At 42.3% G+C, this 24232-nt stretch overlaps 1 protein-coding gene across 3 annotated transcripts in view; it reads right to left on the minus strand.

The window, feature by feature from the left end:
* Positions 1-2519: 2519 nt before the first annotated feature.
* LOC106519740 (dehydrogenase/reductase SDR family member on chromosome X) overlaps positions 2520-24232 on the minus strand; it is a 51823-nt gene continuing 30110 nt past the window's right edge. For 2 of the 3 annotated variants that reach the window (XM_014011530.1, XM_014011528.1), the window contains exons 4-7: positions 17017-17118; positions 10050-10257; positions 9617-9824; positions 2520-6312 (exon numbers count right to left, since the gene is read on the minus strand). In XM_014011530.1, coding sequence (XP_013866984.1) covers positions 6133-6312; positions 9617-9824; positions 10050-10257; positions 17017-17118 — 698 coding nt within the window. In that variant the 3' untranslated portion in view covers positions 2520-6132. The remainder of the gene's footprint in view (positions 6313-9616; positions 9825-10049; positions 10258-17016; positions 17119-24232) is intronic. The other variant, XM_014011529.1, reaches the window with a different exon arrangement.

Raw genomic sequence — 24232 nt, forward strand, 5'->3', positions numbered from 1 at the left:
ATTACATCTACTTCAACAGCTGAACTGAAAAAAAAGATAGCTCTTTGACGGGATGTAGCACACGTTGTAGCCTTGCACTCCACATTTGAGCACTGCTGAGTAGTAAGCTGGTGTTTGCATTTGACCGGGATAGCTTTTTTACCCAGCACCTTACAGAAGCTTAAGAGAAACACACATTTAAGCACACACACCAAAAACAAACAAACAAACAAACAAAACTCTTAAATATTGCTGGCATTTAGAGTCGATTCTCTCAAAAATACTAATACGTAGAAACATCAAACCAATGGTTTCTTTAAATGCTAAATGGCCTTTTCAGAAACTTTTACTCAAGTGAAGCTGCTAATACTAGCTGTGGAAATTAGAAGCAATTAAAATCACCAAAGCATGAATTGTAATTTTTCCTCTGGGCTTAATTTGTATCAAATCAAGAGTTGCCAGTGATAATCAGGGTATTATCTGTAAATAAAGTGGTCACATTAGCTGTTTTTTGTGTCAAGACTCAACAGTTTACTGTGTTTGTCTCAAGCCTTGATCTAAAAAGTTTAATTAAATGAAGACATCTATCTGAATTGTCTCCATATGTTTTTAAATTGTTCATTTGGTCTAATCAAACTTTTTAAAACTGTTGAGACGTTTTCTTGGATTAAACATTTTATGTGTAGWCKAAAAGATTATGAAAAACCAAGTATMGGGGAGAGGAGTATTCTTCTGTCAAATACAACTGAGTTCTGTATTTTATCTAAGCATAAGAAGTACGCTGTTTAAATGAAATTAAATGTATTTGGTTCAGTCTGGGTTCATCAAACAGCAACAAGTAGTTGACTCACCTGATCAATTTWCAGGAAAATCAAAATACAAAACTGATCTGATGAGCACCCAGGAGGGTTATGRCACTGTATTTCCAAAGCACCTGTTCTAGAAAATGTGGAACAAACAAAATTCCTAAAACTGATCTGCTCCCAATTGCAGTGACCTTGAAAAGTACCAAAGGGAGTGACATCATGCACTTTACAAAACACCTAAACAGATATAGATAATTTTCTTATGTCGACTAAAGTCTGCCACTCAAGACTTAAAACCCCAAATTGAATTTTACTGTGCTAGATGCTGCCTTTTTGAAATTTGGTATGCTTGTTTGTCTTTGTGTCTATGGTGTATAATYAWGTGATTGTGATGCTGTAATTCTGAGTGTTTTATGTGCTGCAGAACAGGAACCTGCTGTAAAACAGCAATTATGCTGAGTCAGGCTTGATTTTTAGTAATATTTCCTGTTAAATAAATAAATCAAATCAAATAGATTGCTAGCATTTGTAATGTCTAGAGGATAGAAGATGATAAAGACTTCCTGTGCCCTTTGAATCTACATAACAAATAAAAGTAAATATATTGAATGAATCCTTTAGGTGGATCTCATTTTCACAGTAGAAAACATTTTCCAATAAATAAAAAAATAAAACACAGTTGTGTTGCAGGATGAAATCAGGGCTTCTTGAAGTCCAATAAACCAGTAGATTGTCCGATGGAGCATTCAGGAAATTAATTTTCAACTTATTTCATATAATCCCATCATATTTAACGAGTACCTGGGTTAAGATGACATGTCATTCAAATATGTATCTGCTGGACTACAAGAAAAATGTTTTTATTTATTTATTTTTTACCAGAGGAGTAATAAAATCTTTTAACCTCCTTCAGCTGTCCTTGTGACTTAACAGGAAAGGACAGAAAACACTAATATTTATTATCGTTGAGACTTTAGAATGTCTCATTTTAAGTTTGAGAAGACAATTCAGCTTGACCTCGAGGCCCTCTGAAGGAGTTGCTGTGAGCTGCATCCCAAAGAGGAACCAAGCCCCAGAGCAAAACATACTTTGAATGAAACCATCTAAAAAAATGCAAATAAATAACCTTTTTGTTGAACGTACAGAGACAGAGACATTTCAGATTTCTGTGTTATTTGAGGCTGGTGTATTGTTTCACACACTTCTGAATGCCTGACTCTGTGCCAACAGCTTGCAGTAATGCTATTGCTTCATATACAGCAAACAATAATAAAGGATTGATGCTCATTGGCAAGGAATTTAGTTATGTGTCAAATTGAGGAAAACTTTTGAGCCTCAATGTTAAAATGCATTAATCACAGTGGAGATGGCATTATGGCGCGGTGTGTGTGTATTTGCGAGTTTATCCCTGCATGAAGACAGACGTGTTTGTTTGCTGTGTACATGTTTGGATAAGCCTTTTCCTAGATAGACTGCTTCCAGTGTTTTCGAGTGTGTGTGCGTTTGTGTCAGCTCAGTAGTTAGCCTTTGATTCTCACCACTGGGATATCTCAATCCCACAATGCACCGGGAGAAGTGCCAAATAGCAAAGCAGCATTAGCCATAGAAAACAAGTAACCAATCACAGTTTGTAGGCTAAAAAGAAAGTGATTTCCTTATTATTTTGGGGTCCATATGAATTCACTTTTCTTACAGACATAATATGTTTACACAGAAGAAAAGAAGAATAATGGCTAAAGAAAGAAAAAACATTTATTTTGTTTCTGAGCCAATAGAAGCCATCTGAAGAATCCAAAATCAAAACCAAATGTTACACCACTCTCATGCAGACTTTTTCTAAATTTAAACCTAATTGTAGAGGCAATATGTCTTCCTAGATCTTCAAATAGGTCTTATGGAATGTCTTTATAACTCATCAAAACTTGATGAGCACAGTTAATTCACATTGTCAGCTACTACCAGCCGTTAGCACAAGGATTTGGCAGCAACCACATAAAGAATAAGAAAGAGAAAATAAAGTGCTCAGTAAAACAGGCAGTATGGCGAGACTGTTTAAGAAATTATTAAGTAATGTGTCGCAAAAGAGCTGAACACGTCATAATCCCCTGCAGCAGTAAGATGAACTGGATTGTATTGTTTTGGTGWTACTTTTTTCTTTTTTTATGTAAATTAAATATTAATTTTCAAATTAGAACTATTTATTCCACATATACAAACTAAATTTGGATAGCTCGTCAATTTATTGCTTCCTGTAAACATCCTTTTTACAAAATTTAGTAATTGTTGAGTTGTGTGTGGCACAAATATGCTGACTGAACTTGGGATTTTGCTGTGATCAAAAAATCAGACAAATTACAAAAATAAAGTATGTCTGATTTATGACTACTGTGCAGCTGCTTCATCCATCTTCCAGCTGCTGTAATCTAGGAATGGGGTTTCCATCCATCCATCCATCCATTATCTTCTACTTATCCAGGGTCGGGTCACAGGGGCAACAGCCTAAGCAGAGAGGCCCAGACTTCCCTCTCCCCAGCCATTAGGGCCAGTTCCTCTGGGAGAATCCCAGGTTGTTCCCAGGCCAGCCGAGAAACATTCTCCCTCCAGCATTTCCTGGGTCTTCTCCCAGTGGGACGTGCCCAGAACACSTCACCAGGGAGGCGTCCAGGAGGAATCCCAACCAGATGTCCAAGTCACCTCAACTGGCTCCTGTTGATGTGTTGAAGCAGCACCTCTTCCCCAACCTGGGGAAGGCACTCTGTCCTTTTCTAGCTCAAGACAATGGTCTCGGATTTGGAGGTACTGATCCTCATCCCGGCCACTTCACACTTATCTGGACATTATTTCCAAAATGCAGAGACACAATCCTAAGACCACCAAAATGGATCACCTCAACACCTTGGCTGCACCTAGAAATTTTGTCCATAAAGGTTATGAACAAAGAAACTAGAAATGGCCCCAACTTACTCCCAGCAATGCAGACCAAGCTTTGGCACCGGACAGGAACCAAACAGCCCGTATAAAAGGGCCTGGTACCCCAAACTTACTAAGTACCCCCCCCCCCCACACACACACACACACACACACAGGACTCCCCGAAATACATGGTTGGAAACCTTTTCCAAGTCCACAAAACACATGTAGATTGATTGAGGGAACTTCCATGCACCATTCAGGACACTGCTCAGGGTGTAGAGTTGGTCCAGTGTTCCATGACCAGGAAAAAAACCACACTGATCTTCATGAATCCGAGATTCATCTATCCAACAGACCCTTCTCTCCAGGACCCCTGAATAGACCTTTCCAGGGAGGCTTAAGAGTGTGATCCCCCTGTAGTTAGAACACTGTCCCCTATTTTAAATTGGGGGACCAACACCATGGTCMGCCAGTCCAGGAGTAATAAACCTGATGTCCATGCAATATTGCAGAGTTGTGTCAACCAACACAACACCACAACATCCACAGCCTTAAGTAACTCTGGGTGAATCTCATCCACCCCTGGGGCATTGCCACGGAGGAGCTTTTTAAACACCTCGGTGACCTCAGCACCAGAGAGAGAGAGAGAGAGTCCAAGCCAAAGTCTAAAGTTTTCTGCATTGGGAGAGATGCTGGTAGAATTGAGGAGGTCTTTGAAATATTCTGCTCACCAACCTAGAATGTCCAAAGTCTGGGTCAGTAGTACACTATCCCCACCATAAACAGTGTTGGTGGTGAACTACTCCCTCAACAAGAATTGCACCAAAGCCACACAGAAGTTGTTCTCCGTGACCTCTCCATACTCCTCCCATGCCCAAGTTTTTGACTCAGCAACCACTGAGCTGCAATCCACTTGGACTGCCAGTACCAATCAGCTGTTTCCAAGGTTCCACAGGCCAAAAATACCCGATAGGACTCTTTCTTCAGCCTGACAGCATCCCTCACTGTTGGTGTCCACCAGCGCGTTCGACAGTTGCTACTATGACGGGCACTGACAACCTTGCAGCCACAGCTCCACTAAAGCATCAACAATGGAGGCACGGAACATGGCCCATTCAGACTCAAAATACCCCACCTCCCCACAAATGTGTTAAAAGCTCTCCTGGAAGTGGGAGTTGAAGCTCAGTCTGACGGGAGACTCTGCTAGACATTCCCAGCAGACCTTCAAAATAGGTTTGTGCCTGCTAGGTCTGACTGGCATACTCCTCCACCATCTGAGTCAACTAACCACCACATGTGGGTCAGTTGATAGCTCTATCCCGCTCTTCACCCAAATGTCCAAGACATGCAGCTGTAGATCAAATGAGATGACAACAAAGTCAGTCATCAAACTTCAGCCTAAGGTGTACTGGTGTCAAGAGCACATACACGCTTATGTTTGTTCATTATGGACAACCCATGGGGAGCATTGAAGTCCAATAACAAAACATCACTCGGGTTCAGATCGAGGGGTGCAATCCTCCCAACCACACTCCTCAGGGTTTCACTGTCATGCCCATGTGAGCATTGAAGTCCCCCAGCAGAAAGAAGGGAGTCCCTATGAGGAGCACTCTCCAGCACCCCTCCAAAGACTCCAAAAAGAGTGTGTAGTCTGAACTGCTGTTAGGCAAATAAGCACAAATGACAGCCAGAACCCCCATTRCCCCACCCCACCACCACGTAGGCTGAGGGAGGCTACCCTCTTGTTCACCAAGGTGAGCCCAATGTACAGGCACCAAGATGGGGGACAAAAAGTATGCCCACTCCTGCTCGGAGTCTCTCAGCAGGAGAAAATCCAGAGTAAAAGTGTGTTCAACTCCTGTCTATAATACTGGTTCCAGAGCCAGAGCCATGCATCAAGGTGAGTCCAACTATATCTAGCTGGAACCTTTCAACCTCACGCACCAGCTCAGGGTTTTTCTCCACTAGAGAGGTGACATTTCATGTCCCTAGAGCCAGCTTCTGTAGCTGAGGATCAGTCTGCCTAGGTCCCTGCCTTTGACCACTACCCATCACACACTGCACCCGACCCCTTCGCCCCCTCCCACAGGTGGTGAGCCCATGGGAAGGGGGACCCACAACTCCTGGGGTTTTGTGACAGCATATTTTGCATTACTGTTTGCTTATATTACTTGAATATTGTTTGCTTGTTCACAGTGAGAAACAAAAATACGAATACCTTCCCTTCCATTCCCCTGTAGCCCTTCATTGCAATTTCTAGAACAAAGACTAGTCCTTCATAACCAATACAGCCAATCATAGTCCAGTACAACAGGCTGTTGCGAGATATAGATGAAAAAAATAAAAGGTATAGAGGAAAATGGTCCCAAGTTTGGAGCCTTTAGGTGACGTTTTCAAATGAGTTTATTCTTATTAGTCATCTTAAAAGCCTCCACTACTGTAAGCCCAGCAACTGAATGCTGATTTTCCATAAGCTGAGCTGAAGCTGGGGGTCAAACGATGGTCGTGTCGTCACCTCCCTGTGCCCGTTGGCCCAGTAGCCTCCTCCGCAGTCTCCATCCAGGGCTGGTGAGAGAGCAGCCAACAACACAGTGGCAGCGCCCTCTACAGGAGTCTAGAAAAACCACAAATAAACAAATACTCACTTATCCAAGATTCCAAGAAAAATCTAAATAATTAGGAATTACATGAGGAATTATTTGTATAAAATTTACATATGTGTGAATGCAAGATCAGGTCATGATGCAGGTCATACACTGTTTGCATGTACATTTGCAATCATATGTGAGAACTAGTGTTTCTGTGGTTTAATGATCTTCTAAACGTCAGCCGTGACACCAGAAGCAGATTGTTGAGCAGATCACATTCTAAGAGCATCAACAACATAACTCACGTGAAACTGTGTAAACGTTGCAGTCCCTCAATATTTTTAAATTTTTTGATTTTACTCATTCATAGGAATAAATCATCATTTTGCCAAGAGGACCCCATTTGTCAGACTGGCATTAAATTTGTTGGTTCTCACATGGAGGGCTTTTATGGCTAAAATGACTACCAACTGTGCTTTTTGAGACAAAATATGATAATGTGACAATTGGGTACTTATTACAACTGTTGCTGTGCTGGTTGATATTATTGCTTGTTTACAAAAATTTAGGACCTGTTACATTTACACTTATTCCTCTGAATCCTGACTGTGTTGTACGGCCAACACTACACTACTTTATTATTCCACTTTTTCCTATGCAATGCTAATTTTGAAAGGACTATCTATGATTTATCCCAATTTTATATAAAATATATTCAGCTAGTGACAATATACTTAAACACTTCTTTTATGAATTTAGTTCTCTACCTCAGGAATTTAGTTCATTTTTGTCCTCCTCTCCCTTACCTTTTAATGCCTCCTAATTGTTATTTTATCCAGATGAAAATCTCTCACTGCAATCTGGTTTTTAGTTTAGCAGCAGTTTTACTCTTATTGATGTGAATGGGCTGTTTCAGAATAATTGCACCCGCAGGAAACACCAAAATGAAAAGTGGACACAGTTACAAAAGGGAGCAGCACTGATAAAGTAGCATTTAGTTACCAAGGAAGCTAAAATTACCCAACAAAGACAACAGCTGGGCAAACAGCAGTTTAGGAATCAAGGGGATGTTTCAAATTAATGTTATTTTTGTGTCCTTTACACATTCCTGTTACAAACAAATGTGCTGAAATTATTTTTAAGAAAATTCAATATTGTGCTTTTAAACTAGGGATGCACTGTTACCAGTTTTTCTCAAACCGAGTACGGTTACAAATATGAGTATTTCAGTTTGGGTACTTGCTAATACCAAGTACAGATACTGAGTCAGAACTTAAACATTACATAGTGATTATAAAAACATTTTTAAAATTAGAACCTGGTACTAAACCAGATGCATAACTGATGTTTGTCAAAGCAAACATCGGTCAAGCCACATTTGTCAGACTTTTACGTCTGTGAGGTGGGGGTTCACATCCAAATAATAATGATACTAACTTTTAGTCATGCAGTTTAAACCTTGTAACTACACATCTTCAGCTACAGAACAGAAGTCCAGAAGAACGTTATTGGACAATGCTGATACTAAAGTTCTGAATCATTAGGTTCTGACTGCACAAAAACTTCAGAATTCCCATGCTAACTAGCAGTGGTGGGCATCCAAAAGTTAGTTGCACAAGCTCTATGGCGCTTACGTTTAATAAATCTTAGCGGAAGCTAATTATAAAGTGCAAAATTGAATCAAAGTTCACCAGAGTACCTTCCAGCCATAACATGAGCCACTCTTGCATAATACTGCCAACTAGAGGCACGTCAATTTATTTTTATAGTGTTCCACATATCGCTGAAGTTTGAGGAGGTGTTTTGTTGAAAAAGACTTTTGGCTCATGGTGATAAACAGTTGTTGAGGATTGCTAGTTCTGCTTCTTCTTGGTCATTTTCTTATGTTTATGGTAGGGCTTTGGTAAGAAAGCATGCAATAAATGACTAATTTCAAACTGTTTACTGGAGAACTAAAGCAATGCATTCTGGGTACAGGACAGACTGGTGATGGGAAGTGAAAACACAGAAGACAGGAAAACATCTTCACGTCAAAATAAGAACATGAATTTAAACTTTTCCCTGCTTATGGCTCCAGTTACTGCCCCTTCTCCATGAGTATGGTTCTACTCTGGTTCGGGTCTGTTCATTTCTGCTCAGGTGTGTGTGTGTGTGCGTGTGTGTGCGTGCGTGTGTGCATGTTCTCACTGTGCGTGCGTGATTATGGATGGACCGTCCACAGTGCTGTTGTTTAAAAAAAGGCAGTTGAGGTTTTACCGTTTGGTTTTTATTTATTTATTTATTTGTTTGTTTGTTTATTTATTTGTTTTTTTTTTATTGCCGCAGTGCTGTTCGTAAGTGCTTGTATAACCGTGGGTGGCCAGTTTGTTCTGATATCTGCTCGGCTTCGTCTCCTTTACCTCTCCAGGAAGTGTTTGCAAGTTTTGCCTTTACCAAGATTGCCACTTGCCAGGTTTTCTTCAGGAGGAAGCCCAAGTAATAGATACATTCGGCAGAAGCCAAACTAATCAGAACCGTAACAGGCATGCTGGTGGAGAAAGGCTGGGACTGTGTCGCCCAGTGACGTAGCTCCAATTGCTTCCTGCCACGTAAATGCAAAGAACTGTGGGAATTTTTTTCTAAAATGAAAACCGTGACCCAGAAGAACAGTCAGCTGGAGCATATCCTCTGGGAACAAACTGTTATCTGAGAGGGTAGTGTTAAGTTACAATGCATTGTATTGACTTAAAACAGCTTTCTCCCTCCGCTGTTAATAATAATTTACTTAGTGCTACTAAATTTTTTTAATTTAGAAAACGCAAATCCTCACACCATTTAATAAATTTAGTAAAACCCCTAAAATTCAAACAAGAAATTTAGGTCCGCAATTAGTGCTAGAGCTTTAGGGGACTAGTGCCCACCATTGCTAACTAGTAGCATCAACCTGTCTCGTCCTGTAAAGAGCAAGCTGAATATGATGCCACGTCATCTTTTGTGCATGTTTGTCGCATCGACGGCCTAAAGCATTCACACTGGAGTCTAATGGAGGTTGCATTTAAAATGTGAATGTCCATGGAAAAAAAAAGAAATTGTTTCTGTTCCTGGTAATGGGGCATTTTGAACTAGTTTGAGTACTTGTAAAAATGCTGGTATTGGGCTCCATAACCAATACCCAATACCGGTATCAGTGCATCCCTACTTTACAAAATGAGTATAATAAATCTGTAAAAAAACAATTCCTAAAAACTTGAGTTGTGCTTTGAAAAATTATGTCATATCCTTATCACTAAGCTCTGAGCAACTTAAAAAAATTTGCATAGATAAAATAGACCAAAGTGAGCAGGTCTTTACCCTAAAAAGCAAGCGAGCGATTAGACTTTGTGCCATACGGAGAGGCTTCCAGAGATGGCAATATAGAGCAGTGTCCACCATGCCAGGATCCACAGCGCATGAAACTACTGGAACACGTCCATGCTGCATCTCCTGATGAAAGTGGGTACTGAAAAACAGCTGGGCCAGCTTACTGTTGCAATATGCAGCATGAGCCGAATAATGTTTGCTGAGGAAAAAAAATAAACAGTGTGTTAGATTTCAACAGAAAGCTTGAGTATGCAGCTCAGCTTTGTTTTGGTCATTAAAAAAACATCTATACATATAACAAATACCTTTCTTTGTAAGCAAAACCTAACAAATTCAGAAACACTCAATTTATATTCAAAGTAACCCTTTTCAATTTTAGTTATTTTCAGTGTCAGTGTATCCTAACATCTGAGTATGTACCTACCAGCAGTTTAGGTCATTCAGTATGATCTCCCCGATGCAATGAGCTGAGGATGTAACGTTGACCACAGAAGAGACAGGACCACACCTCCCAGATTCCTTCAGTGTATCCAAGAGAAGCCAGGTCAACAGAAAGTGGCCTAGGTAGTTCACACCGAAGTGCTGCTCAAATCCATCTTCTGTCCGCCCCTCAGGTACGAGCATGACAGCCGCTTAAACACAAACCAACATGACCACACAAGAACAAGATGAACACAAATGAATGAAAATGTATGCATAGAGTTCTATTTCATCCCTACTGACCGCCAGAGGGCGGTGCTAAAAGCACTGAATGTTCCCTTCGCGCATGCGCCGTTCAAGCTGTAATACCAACAGAGTCACACCTGTGACCAATCGGATGACTAATCAGAGGCTATAAAGCTTGACGTCATTCGAAGCTCTGTTCCTCTTTTCTTCTCGCATACGGTTAGTTTCTCTTGTGGAATATTTCGCCATCGTTTGGACGTCCCGATTGCCAGTTGGCTGGAGTAGCGGTGTATCGCCCTCCAAGTGGCTGCAACGGACTTGTCTTCAAAACAAAGAGGTATCCGCTGTTTTGTTGGGGTGACGGCATTTTTCGCCTGGTTCCCCAACTTGCAGCGTTTCTTTTTCTTATCGCTGTTGCTGTTTGATGAGTGAATTTGTTGGTGAATGGTAGCGTTCTCGTCCCCTCTCCCAACTTATTCAGCTTGAGTTTTGATTAGTTGAGCTAACGGTGTTAGCCTTCTTAAGTTAATGTGTGAATTTGTTGGTGAAGGCAGCGTTTTCGCCCCCGCTCCCAACTTATTCAGCCTCAGTTCTTGTTACTTGAGCTAACGGGGTTAGCCTTTTTGAGTTAGTGCGTGAATTGGTTGGTGACGGCAACGTTTTCGTCCCCTCTCCCAACTTATTCAGCCTCGAGGCTTGTTATTGAGCTAACGGTGTTAGCCTTTCTGAGTCCTTATTTATTTTGTGAGCATGGACAGCTCCCACTGTTGTGCGAGTTGTGGAGCTGGGCTTGAGGCAGAGGATGGCCACAATCTGTGCCCTGTCTGCCTCGGACATTCAATTCAATTCAATTCAAAAATACTTTATTGAGCCCAGAGGGAAATTAGGTAATGACCACCTGGTGGAGGCCCTGACCGAGAACCCTTGCATGAATTGCAGTTATACGCCCCGTGCAGTGAGAGTGGCTCGGCTGGCCCAATTGGACCCCGAGCATGATGCTAGTCTTCCCCCTTCTGGTCAGGTGGCCGCGCCTAGGCGCTCTAAGCACAGGACTGCCACAGTCGCTGTCGCCCCTTCTAAAAAGAGGCGGGTCAAACCTGATCAGGGCCTTTCCAGGCAGGTTGCACAGCTGTCTGCAGAGTTGGCAGAAATGAAATCTCTTTTTCAGATACACCAGCTGGGTGGACCAACAGGGTCCCCAACCATGCCTGAGTTGACTAGGGAGGAGGACATGCCGTCTTTGGCAGCCTCTGCCTCTCACTTTAGAAGTGAGGAGGGGGCACAGTCGTCCCACGCTTCGGAGACGGGCTCACGCTCCTCGTCTCAGGGTGCTTCTAGTGCATCAGGTGATGGCTCTATGCAGGATATTATGCGTCTGGCTCTAAATCAGTTACAGCTAGATGTTCCGAAGGTGGAGGAGTCCACCCCTGCAAGTGCCTTTTTCAGAAGAGGGCGGGCCCCATGTTTGCCCTTTCCGCATCCCTCCAGGATGCTAATGGGACAAACACCGCCACTGGCTTTAGTGATGCAACGCTTCAGGCCTTTGCACTTATGACAAGGGAGCTTTGACGTGTGATGTCCTACCTGTTTCAGGCTCGCAGACAGGTCTGGCTGGCTCAGTCCACGTTTACTGAGACATGCCGTAGGACCCTCAGTAATGTTCCTGTGGTGCCAGGGGAGTTGTTTGGTTCTGCGGCAGTGGAAGCCCTGGAACGTACTGTCCAGGCGCAACAGACTAGGCAGCAGCTTTCAGGCCTTAATAGGAGTGTGCCTCCATCTCCTCGTAACCTGAGGCGTCCATCAGCTGGCCCCAACTCTTGGCCACCACCTCGGGGTTTCGATCGACCTATAGGTCCTTATCTCGTGCTGCGCAACGGAGACCCAGCAGGGACTTTCGTGAGCCAGCTCCCCAGCCAACCAGACAGGCCCAGGCCACAGCTTTTGGTCGTCACCACCATCCCCCCAGGCCCCCTAGGGGCCGTGGGGAGAGGAAGTGATGCCACCAGGCCYGCCGTTGGATACTTTTCTCATCAGCAGCTCAGTTGTTGGGCTGCTCAAACRGTGGACCCATGGGTGGTTGCCACTCTGACCCATGGTTACCGGTTACAGTTCCGACGGCGGCCTCACATATCACACSGGGTAAGAGAGACTGTCATCGCCGACCCGATGAAAGCTCATGCCCTGGACCAGGAGCTTTCCACCCTCCTGGCCAAGGGTGCGATCGAGGCGGTGGATCCTCTGCAGCAACCCAGAGGTTTTTATTCAACATATTTTCTTGTYCCGAAGAAGACGGGTGGATTTCGTCCCATTCTGGACCTCAGGGGTCAGAGGTCCTGCAGGGTATTGCAAGGGGACAGTGGTTCACATCAGTAGACCTGACAGATGCGTAATTCCATGAACCCATTGCGCCAGAACATCGCCGCTTTCTCAGGTTTGCATATCGGGGTCACCACTGGTAGTTCCGGGTTCTCCCATTCGGGCTCTCGCTTTCTCCGAGGGTCTTCACTCGGTGAGTGAAGGCAGCTCTCTCCCCTCTGCAGGCTTGTGGAGTGAAYGTTCTCCCATAATCCCAACGAATGGCTTCTCTGCGCCCCATCTCAAGCTTGTGTGTCTCGCAATACAAGTCGCCTGCTTGCCCACYTGTCCCGGTTAGGCCTCAAGGTCAACTTAGCAAAGAGCTGCCTGATTCCATCGCAGGCAACAACTTTTCTTGGGGTGTTCTTGGACTCACCCTCCATGACAGCCTACCCGTCTGTTCAAAGGGTGGATTATGTTCTCCGGCACATCAGTCAATTCAGGCTGGGCAGGCGGCTTCCTTACATTACCTCCCTGCAGCTGCTAGGCAAACTGACCTCACTCACCCGGGTCGTGCCCTTAGGTCTGCTGTCACTGCGCCCATTTCAAATGTGGCTCAATGGTTTTCATCTGGATGCCAGGCTTCACAAGCATCGCAAAATTGTGGTGACGAGATCTTGTCTGCATACCCTGGACACATAAATGGTAAATGGTACTGAACTTATAGAGCGCTTTTCAAGTCCCTCCGGACCCCCAAAGCGCTTTACACTAACAGACATTCACCCATTCACACTCACATTCACACACTGATGATGGCAAACTACACTGTAGCCACAGCTGCCCTGGGGCGCACTGACAGAGGTGGGGCTGCCATGCATCGGCGCCACCGGACCCTCTGACCACCATCAGTAGGCAAGGTGGGTGAAGTGTCTTGCCCAAGGACACAACGACTGAGATGGCTGGACGAGGGATCGAACCAGTGACCTTCTGATTCCAGGACGACTCCCCTAACCACTCCGCCACAGCTGCCCCACATGGAGGGACAGAGCTTATTTGTCCAAAGGTGCCCCTATGGGGATGGTTGTGTGTCGCAGGGAGGTGGTCACGACAGATGCCATCTCCATGGGATGGGGGGCTGTGTGGCAGCACAGAGCGATTCGGGGCCACTGGAGTCACCAGAATCGCTCCAGACACATAAATGTGCTGGAGCTAAGTGCTGTGTTTCTAGCTCTCAGGCACTTCTTGCCCCACCTGGAGGGGAAACATGTCCTGGTTTGATCAGACAACACCTCTGTGGTCTACCACATCAACCATCAGGGTGGCACCAGGTCGGCACAGCTCCTGAAGGTGGCCAGGGATCTCCTGAGATGGGCCTCCCCTCGCCTGTCCACTCTGCGGGCAGTGTACATACCAGGGCAGGACAACCGGACCGCAGACTCCCTTTCTCGGCAGGCACCTGCTCCAGAAGACTGGTCTCTCCACAGCGACATAGTGCGCATGATATGGGATCTCTACGGTCAGGCAGAAGTAGACCTGTTTGCCACAGAAGAGTCGACTCATTGCCCTCTGTGGGTATTCCCTTAAGGGGGCATCAGGCGCACTGGACCAGGACGCCTTGGCACATCCCTTTCCCCTTTCTCTGATTTGGCCGACTCTTCAGAGAGTTCTCGAAGAGGGCCACAGGGTGCTGCTGATAGCTCCGTATTGGCCAGCACGACCATGGTTCCCACTTCTACGGAGTCTGTGTCAAGACGCCCCATGGTGTCTTCCAACCAGGAGGGACCTATTGTCTCAGTTAGGGGGACTCATCTGGCACCCCAATCCTCAATGCCTCAGGCTGTGGGTGTGGCCACTGGGAGGCTTGAGCAGTAGCTGACTGGATATTCAGACTCTGTCCGGTACACTATTTTAAGTGCTAGGGCACATTCTACTTGTCAGCAATATGAAAAAAGGTGGCGTTTGTTTTCTCAGTGGTGTGCTGACCGCGATGAGGATCCAGTCTCCTGTGTGGTGCCCACTATCCTGGAGTTTCTTCAATCTCTCCTCGATAAGGGCCGCTCTCCATCAACACTTAAGGTATATGTGGCAGCAATATCATCTAATCATGCTGTCGTTGATGGTGGTACAGTTGGAAGCCATAACCTGGTTTCTCTTTTTCTGCGTGGCGCTCGCAGGTTGCACCGCCAAATGTTCTGCGGGCACCTGCTTGGGATCTGCCCTTGGTCCTCGAAGCCCTGTGCCACGCTCCCTTTCAGCCTTTGCTTCAGGCTGACCTCAAGTGGCTCTCATGTAAGACAGCATTTTTATTAGCTATTGTCTCAGCTAAAAGGGTCGGCGAGCTGCATCTCTCTCTGCCAGCCCGTCATGTCTCAAATGGGCCCCAGATGGCTCTGGTGTTACCTTGTGGCCAAACACTGCAATCGTCCCTAAAGTTTTTTCGCATTCCCATTGTAACCAGCCACTGAGATTGGCGCGTTTTCAGCCTACGTCAGGAGGGACTGGCGATAGGCCTGACATATTGTGCCCAGTGAGGACGTTGGAGACATATATTGCTGCTGCTGCTCCTACAAGATGCTCAGACCAGCTGTTCTTATGTTATGGAGGCTCTAGATTAGGCCATCCCCTTTCAAAACAGTGTCTCTCCCACTGGATTGTGGATGTCATCTGCCTACAGGGCAGGATGCTGTTCCCTGCCGGTCGGGGTGAAGGCACACTCAACCAGGAGCATTTCCACTTCCTGGGCGGCCCTGAAAGGGGTCCCACTGGAAACAATATGCGCTGCGGCATCATGGTCTTCTTCAAGCATATTCACTAGATTTTATAATGTGAATGTGGCTTCTCCTCACCCTTTGGGACAGGTTCTTTTACAAGGGTCCTCTGGGCCTTCTCAGTGAGGTAGGTGCTCAGGATTCCTTGTGACATCACTGGTATTAGTCATTCAGTGCTTTTAGCACCACCATCTGGCGGTCAGTAGGGATGAAATAGAACAAAAGTTATGTATGTAACTACGGTTCTATGAATCCTGAATGACCACCAGAGCTTCTCTGTCACTCAGAATCCTTGCATTTGCGAGAAGATTCTGTAGGAACAGAGCTTCAGATGACGTCACGCTATATAGCCTCTGATTAGTCATCCGATTGGTCTCAGGTGTCACTCTGTTGGTATTACAGCTCGAACGGCGCTTGCGTGAAGGGAGCATTCAGTGCTTTTAGCACCGCCCTCTGGCGGTCTTTCAGGATTCATAGAACCGTAGTTACATACGTAACTTTCGTTTTATTTTGAAGTTCAGAAAGCTATAACAGAACWATGATATACAGTGGCTCTGGTGTAACTTTGGCAGTGAGTGGCCTACTTTAGCAATAAGTCTCAAATAAACCAAACAGACGAGACAAGATGAAAGCCCTGCTACTGTGTCTCCATGTATTTCCAAAAGTCTGGACAATATACTTAAAAAAAGGCATCAAATTGTGGTACAAAAACCACATCCTATTACCTGAAACATAGACCAGTAGTTTTTGATTGTAATTGAAGACGTAGCTGAGGTGAAATGGAGAGGTATATCAAAATAAGGAGATTGTGTGAGACACTTTGATCAGCTGTTTGCTTTCAGTTATTTCCACCACCTCATACTGCACATACTGTATTTCTTTAGTGATCTCATTCGCTGACCCACTTGATGTTGATTTAAAAATGCCAAGGCATTTAGAGTGGCTGATAGTGTTCGACACCAAACAAGAGCAGCAGACACTCACTGTTACTGGCAACATACCAAGAGCCAATTGGCACAAAGACCTTTTGCAATAAAGACAAAACATTCATTACCTCCAGGGCTGAGACAAAGAGACAGTCCTGCTCTACCTTCATATCATTTGCTCTATTGTCAAATCCAATTCAGCAGGACAAGAGCAAACAACTACTTGATATTTGATGAGGTTTTCGCTTCACTTCTGCCGAGTTTCAACTAAAATTCTACAGATCTAAACGAGAGGTCATCCTAAATTATTTCAAAGCTGCTTCTTGGCTTTACCAAACCAAATATTTTTATGATAATATACAAAAACCTGCTATTGCAATCAATGAAGAAAACCCACACAAGCACAAGTAGAACATGTACACGCCCCACAGAACGACTCTGAGTCTGAACTGGGGATCAAACCCAGGACCTTCTTGCTGTGAGGCAATCAGTGTTAACCACTAAGAAATCATGTTGCCAGTACAGAGAAAGAAGTACTTAAATCCAGTTTCTATGTAGTAATGTAAAGTATTTCTCAGTAGGTCTGGAGCTGAATTTAATGTCCCAAATCCTCAGCACAGCAGTGTAAGGTTGGTGCTGTCACTAAAAAGCCTTAAAATTATACTGTGCTATAAGACATCAAGTTATTTTACATGCACGAGCAGTACATTAGAAACCCATTTTTTACCTTACTCACCATTGTTTACCAAAATATTTAGTGGCAGATCCCTCTCCTTGAAGCTCTGGGCAAACTGACGGACAGACTGCAGAGAAGCAAGGTCCAATTTCCTGAACTCCACTGGAATGGATGGTAACACACACACACACAAAGTCAGAGCTATGGTAAACGGATTATTCCTCTGAGCAGTTTTGCTGGTAAAATATTAGAGTGTATTAATCATCTCATCCAGTAGGCACTCAGTGGGTGTTTCCACCACAGCACTCACATTGCTACGCTTCCATTTCGTCAGTATGTTATCTCAAATCTAAAACTTCCTAATTCTTTCTGAACCCATCAAAGCTTAATGCACAGTTAGAGCTCAAATGACAAAAAGAAGAGGCAAATACCCATGAGCATGTATAACTTGAGCCAATTTATTTTTATTGGCTGCTTAAAAGATGATACATCTTTTTTTTCTGTAATTCAGAAATCAATAATGTGGGACACAAATCTATGCATTGCGATAAAACACTGATTACCTGCTTTTAGGTCCCAAACACAAAGTTGTTTTGTTTTTATCAGCCAGTATTTTTTCAGATTATAATTTAGAATAAATTACTTCTCCATAATGACAGTATCTATATTCATCTGTGTACAGAATCAGACTTTAATTGCAAACAACTTGACAAAAACACATAACTAAATTAATTAATAAAGAAAAGAAAAACTGCACTGATAAAGTACAATTTTTAGCAGTAAAATTGGACCTGTATCTCCACAAGCTTCTAAAAAAACCTTTATTAAACAGCCTAATGCCAGCCTGTTTCTGTTTTTTTTTTTAATATACATATGTTGTTCACCAGTTCAAAAAGTAAAACCAAATGAATCTTGGTCTTTGCATCACAGTTTCTGAATTAGTGGAATGGTTTTCCCACTGCAGACAGGAATGCAGTCATTTCCAATCTTCAGCTGCAAATTGAAAACTCATCTCATCAAGATGTGCTTTAAACCATTTCCCCACTATTCATTTGTGGCCCTAGATGTTACAGTATTGAATTCCAAGCACTTTTAGATAGCCAATGTTTTTTCTCTATGAAAAACTGAGGTCAGTATTGTATTTTGTTTTTACACTTTTAAAAAATCAACATTGTSTTTAAATCCAAACTCAAACAAATTGACAGAAAATATACCTGAAACTACAAAAGTAGTTTTCCCATAAATGGAGAAAGTACAGTACATACAGGTGCTGGTCATAAAATTAGAATATCATGAAAAAGTAGATTTATTTCAGTAATTCCATTTAAAAAGTGAAACTTGTATATTATATTCATACATTACATACAAACTCATATATTTCAAATGTTTATTTCYTTTAATTTTGATGATTACAAATGACAACAAATGAAAATCTCAAATTCAGCATATCAGAAAATTAGAATATTACTGAAGACCAATAAAAACAAAGGATTTATAGAAATGTTGGCCAACTGAAAATTATGAACATGAAAAGTATGAGCATGTACAGCACTCAGTATTTAGTTGGGGCTCCTTTGGCCTGTATTACTGCAGCAATGCGGCGTGACATGGAGTCGATCAGTCTGTGGCACTGCTCAGGTGTTATGATAGCCCAGGTTGCTCTAATAGTGGCTTTTAGCTCTTCTGAATTGTTGGGTCTGGTGTATTGCATCTTCTTCTTCACAATACCCCATAGATTTTCTATGGGGTTAAGGTCAGGAGAGTTTGCTGGCCAATTAAGAACAGGGATACCATGGTCCTTCAACCAGGTACTGGTAGCTTTGGCACTGTGTGCAGGTGCCAAGTCCTGTTGGAAAATGAAATCTGCATCTCCAAAAAGTTGGTCAGCAGCAGGAAGCATGAAGTGCTCTAAAACTTCCTGGTATGTGGCTGCGTTGACCCTGGACCTCAGAAAACACAATGGACCAACACCAGCAGATGACATGGCACCCCAAACCATCACTGACTGTGGAAACTTTACACTGGACTTCAAGCAACGTGGATGAAGTGCCTCTCTTCTTTTCCTCCAGACTCTGGGACCTTGATTTCCAAAGGAAATGCAAAATTTACTTTCATCAGAGAACATGACTTTGGACCACTCACCAGCAGTCCAGTCCTGTTTCTCTGTAGCCCAGGCAAGACGCTTCTGACGCTGTCTGTGGTTCAAGAGTGGCTTGACACAAGGAATGCGACAGCAGAAACCCATGTCTTTCATACYTCTGTGTGTGGTGGTTCTTGAAGCACTCACTCCAGCTGCAGTCCACTCTTTGTGAATCTCCCCCACATTTTTGAATGGGTTTTGTTTCACAATCCTCTCCAGGGTGCGGTTATCTCTCTTGCTTGTACATTTTTTTCGACCACATCTTTTCCTTCCCTTCGCCTCTATATTAATGTGCTTGGACACAGAGCTCTGTGAACAGCCAGCCTCTTTAGCGATGATCTTTTGTGTCTTGCCCTCCTTGTGCAAGGTGTCGATGGTCGTCTTTTGGACAACTGTCAAGTCAGCAGTCTTCCCCATGATTGTGTAGCCTATAGAACTAGACTGAAAGACCATTTAAAGGCCTTTGCAGGTGGTTTGAGTTAATTAGCTGATTAGAGTGTGGTACCAGGTGCCATCCATTTTGAACCTTTTCACAAGATTCTAATTTTCTGATATGCTGAATTTGAGATTTTCATTTGTTGTCATTTGTAATCATCAAAATTAAATGAAATAAACATTTGAAATATATGAGTTTGTATGTAATGTATGAATATAATATACAAGTTTCACTTTTTAAATGGAATTACTGAAATAAATCTACTTTTTCATGATATTCTAATTTTATGACCAGCACCTGTATATACTGATCCACTTGTGGAACTTTGTCCAAATGGCTACTCTTATCAGCCAGCCTAGACTGTCAGGAATTAGAGGAGGCTTTGCAACCATGTTCAGATGTGGGTCTTCCAGCCGCACATCTAATAATGGAGGTTTTGCGTTGTTCAAGTTGCAACTGATAAAAACTGAGGAAACGGACCCATTTTACTGTGCTGTGGTTTACTGTCCAGGTCCAAATGGTACTTTCTTAAAGGATTTTAGTAATTTATTATCAACTCCTAAATGATAGCACTTGCTGCTTAAAACGTTACTGCAGAAAGATTGAACGTTTGTGAAAGAAAGCAAATTTGCAGGTGTATCTGTTGTTCTTAAAGAATGTTTTAGCTTCTTATAATAATGCATTTAAAGAAGGAAGGGCAACCTATTTTACAAAGTTGATTGCTAGGAGCAAAGGTAACTCTAAATTGTTTTTCGATACAATTAGGGTTGCCAAATTTGTCTCTCTTGCTTTATAAATGAAGTTAGAAAGGTGAGAATCAATATTTCTCCTCCTACACTGTAACTCGGCCTGTGAGTTTCGATTGTTTCCTGCCTGTCTCCCTGCTTGAGCTAACTAAGCTCGTTTCCACCATGATTAAGARTATTGTAATGTATTCCATACGTGCCTAACTAAAACCTCTCGACCGGTTGCAGTCTGTGCAGAATGCTGCTGTCAGGCTCCTGACTGGCTCTTCAAAGTTTTGTCATGTAACTCCACTGTTAATGCAACTTCATTGGCTCTCGGTTCATTATCGAGTGCATTTCAAGATTTTGGTTTTGACTTGGTGAGCTCTGCATGGACAGACACCACACTACATCTCTGAACATTTACATTCCTAAACTCCCCTCAGGACTTTGAGGTCCTTTGATTAAAAACATGATGATTGTTCACCATACAAAACTGAAGACAAGAAGAGACAGAGCTTTTTGTTCTGTGGCTCCAAGACTTTGGAACTCTCTTCCTCTGAATTTAAGATCAGCAGAATCTGTGGCCTCTTTTAAAGCCCAGCTAAAAACTTATCTTTTTTAATCTGTTTCTGTTTAAATCTGCTTTGAGTATTTCTTGTGTTTGTTGAAGCACTTTGTGATTCTTATCTTGAAAGGTGCTACATTACATAAATAAAGTTTTACTTACTTACTATTGGCATCTGCTACATTGTAACCACCTGTTGCCAAAAGACAGGGAATAATGTTTTGCCTGTGTTTGCATGTTTGTTGTCTTAGCAAAATAAATCTCATAAACCAGTAAACAGGTTTTAATGAAACTCAAAAAGCAATTATTTGATGTTTGAAAACTCTTGGAGTCAAATTAACATGGGTGCTATTGCTAATTGACATTAACAAACACTAAAACAGCTTTCAGTAAGTAGATTTCCATAAAATGACAGGCCAAACCATCATTCTGAATTAAATACAGACAGCATTCATATTAGTTTTAGTTTATGAACTGGCATATGGCATGGCAATATTGTATAGCAATCACAATATTAGACATCAAAGTAAGCCTATGTTTCAACAAGAACTAAGAAGTCTTTCAGCTTGACAAGTATGTCTCAAGATGCCTAAAGCTTTAGGAATATTCACATGGTTGGGCTGGTTTAAAAATACTGTCATATTACAGACCTTAATCCAAACCAAAGTCTTCAAATTCATACAGAACCGGGCCTAAGCCCAGATATGTTAAAGTATTTGGTTTCTGCTAGGATTTGAAGTATTTTTGTTATTTAGATTATAAGAYGCTGTCAAGGTACAACACGAGCAAACAGCCATTTTACAAGAAGACCATGACTTTCAAAAAGCAAGGAAATGTTTTGCTGTACCTCTCTCTCTAACCTCGGTGTGTCTGAAGAGGTTCACATATAAAAGGACAAAAACAGGAAGAGGACTGAGAGGGAGCAGAGGAGAGGAGAGTTGATGGGACTGATAAAAACGGCTGCTAAGATGAATGAGAGCATGTCTGTCTCTGATGAAGATCTGATATCAGTCCTATCACCAAGACATGCCACTCCCTTCTCTCTGAATGTATATTAAAAAGAGAAATAAATTAAAAATATATACAATATTTTAATTTGAATATTGGTTTAAAACATTTTACGTAGAACCTACACACTGAATAAAAATAGCTAGGCGTTAATAAGCATTAGATAATTCCCTACYCATGGGTTGAATTACTGGTCATATTCCTCTTTTGTTCTATTCCATTTGTCCTTGCAATACAATTTTAAAAGCACAAATAAGGTAGAACAATAAATGATGGCAAAGCTGCTAGCCTCTATAATCACAAATCCCCATTRCCACCTGGCTTTAACATGCTTGTGTCCCGACTGTGACTACAGTAGATAAGATTAAGCTGGATTACACCTAAATCTGATATTAAAATGCATTGCTGTTAAACACATTGGATTGCTCCTCTTGCTGCCAAGAGCCCAGAGATCTTGCATTACTGGCATGTTTTAAAGGTGATGTTAAATACCCCAGTGTGAAAAGGATGATTTAGCATTATATTATCACCATGTTTCWTTATTATTTTAGGTTTTGAATTGTATTTGAAAGAAACTCACCAGCCTATTGAACTTTCTATACTGTTTAAAAAAAAACACAATGACCTAATTGTTTCTTATAGTCAACCTCATATAAAATAAAAGAGAAAATATATTTAAAAAGGTTTAGATGTCTGATAAATCCTGGGAACTCCAAGAATATTTGCTCTGGGCAGGAAGCCAGYGTCGGCTCCTTCACAGATGTTTTTATTCAGCTGATGTAACAGAGGAGGCTGGCAGGTATTTGAGCCAACTGCAGCCATAATATGATGATACCCAATCTTGTTGAGACGGCTGTAAATTCAAATTTGTGTACGCTGTGAGGCTGACACCGTGGAAACACAAACACTAGCATGCACAGATAAACAATCAGTTAAGAAATACTAGATTTGCCACACCGCTGCTTTAAAAAAAAAGACCGCCGTCACGGTCATGATCACACAAACATCGTTGAGGTTTCATTTCACTTTGAAGTCCGAGAGCATGAAAATTAAAAAACATTGTTTGTGAAAGCCTGTAGGAGAGTATAGGCGGAGCGAAAACGTAACGTGTGTTAAACGCATAAGCACTCACACAGCTTGCTTTGCTTCACACTGTTAATCTAGGCCTGTGGTTTGAGGCAGACTGTGCTACTTTCAAGTGCACCGTGACTAAAGTTAGTGGACAGACAGCCCTGCCTGCAGCTAAAATACAGAAAAACTCAGTGTGTGTTTGTGCATCTTCATAACTTCAGGTAAAAATGCCCTAACGTCATTGACCAGCACCCAGTTGCAGTCTAAAGTCATTATTTTCAAGTGTGTTTTAAGGTTTTCTAGGGACAGCACCTTTATGTTCAAATACAAGTGATACTTGGTGAACAAATAAATAAAAAATACAAACTGATTTTTTAAACACAAATTTCTGCATTTTTTTATTTCCTCTTTTGCTCTGACACTTAAAGGGGACATGTCATTCAAACTCCCGTTTTATAGCTGTAAAATATTTTTTGTTGTGTGCTAGGAGTCTTTAGGGATGCAGAAATTTTTTATTTAGTCTSTCCCAGTCCTGCATTGATATCTTTATATTCAGTTTGGGTCATATTTTTCAACCAGTTCAGTGCTCTCTATTTTCTATGAAGTTTTCTGAACTATTACATCACAGTATTTGTGGCAGAACTCCTAACTAAGGTTGGGACTTACCAACTACAATTGTGTCGTCTTCATTTTCCCCTCACTTTTGGTCAGACTCTGGCTCCAACATGTAAGGCTGGATGGACAAGTCTTCTGTTGTTGACATCTTTTACTTAATTTGTTTAAAAAAGTTTCTGTGCTGCTATATAGTTGTAAATCCCTCTATTAAACCAGAATAAACTGGTCTGGAAGCTGAAGGGCAGTGGTGTTTGAAGCGCCTTGTTTGGATTTAAAGAGAAAGCATTAAAATGAGTTGAGACAGAGCTCAGAAAAAGGGGTGAAAGAGGGGCTTGTGGAGTTACAATGAGGAGGATTTCAGAGCAAAGCATTACAGTTCCACTTTAAATAGACCCCAAATGAATGGTTAAAATGTAAAAAAGAAGGATTTAAAAGCATGATATGTCCTTTAAAGACAAATGTTAAAGGGGCAATATCATGTAAAATCAACTTTTTTGAGTTTTATATCATGTTATAATGTTATACTCTCATAAAAAACATGCCCAAAGCCTTGCTTTCACTCATTCATGCATGTTTGAGAAATCCTGCAGCGTTTTTAGGAAGCCATGCTGAGGAGCAAAACGACAGGTGGGGACCAGGGGTCGGATTTATAAAACTGGCGTATGCACAATTTGAGCCCAGAAACTTGCGTACGCCACTTTTTACGCCAAGGT

The sequence above is a fragment of the Austrofundulus limnaeus genome, unplaced genomic scaffold (assembly GCF_001266775.1).
Source record: "Austrofundulus limnaeus strain Quisiro unplaced genomic scaffold, Austrofundulus_limnaeus-1.0 Scaffold81, whole genome shotgun sequence".
NCBI lineage: Eukaryota > Metazoa > Chordata > Actinopteri > Cyprinodontiformes > Rivulidae > Austrofundulus > Austrofundulus limnaeus.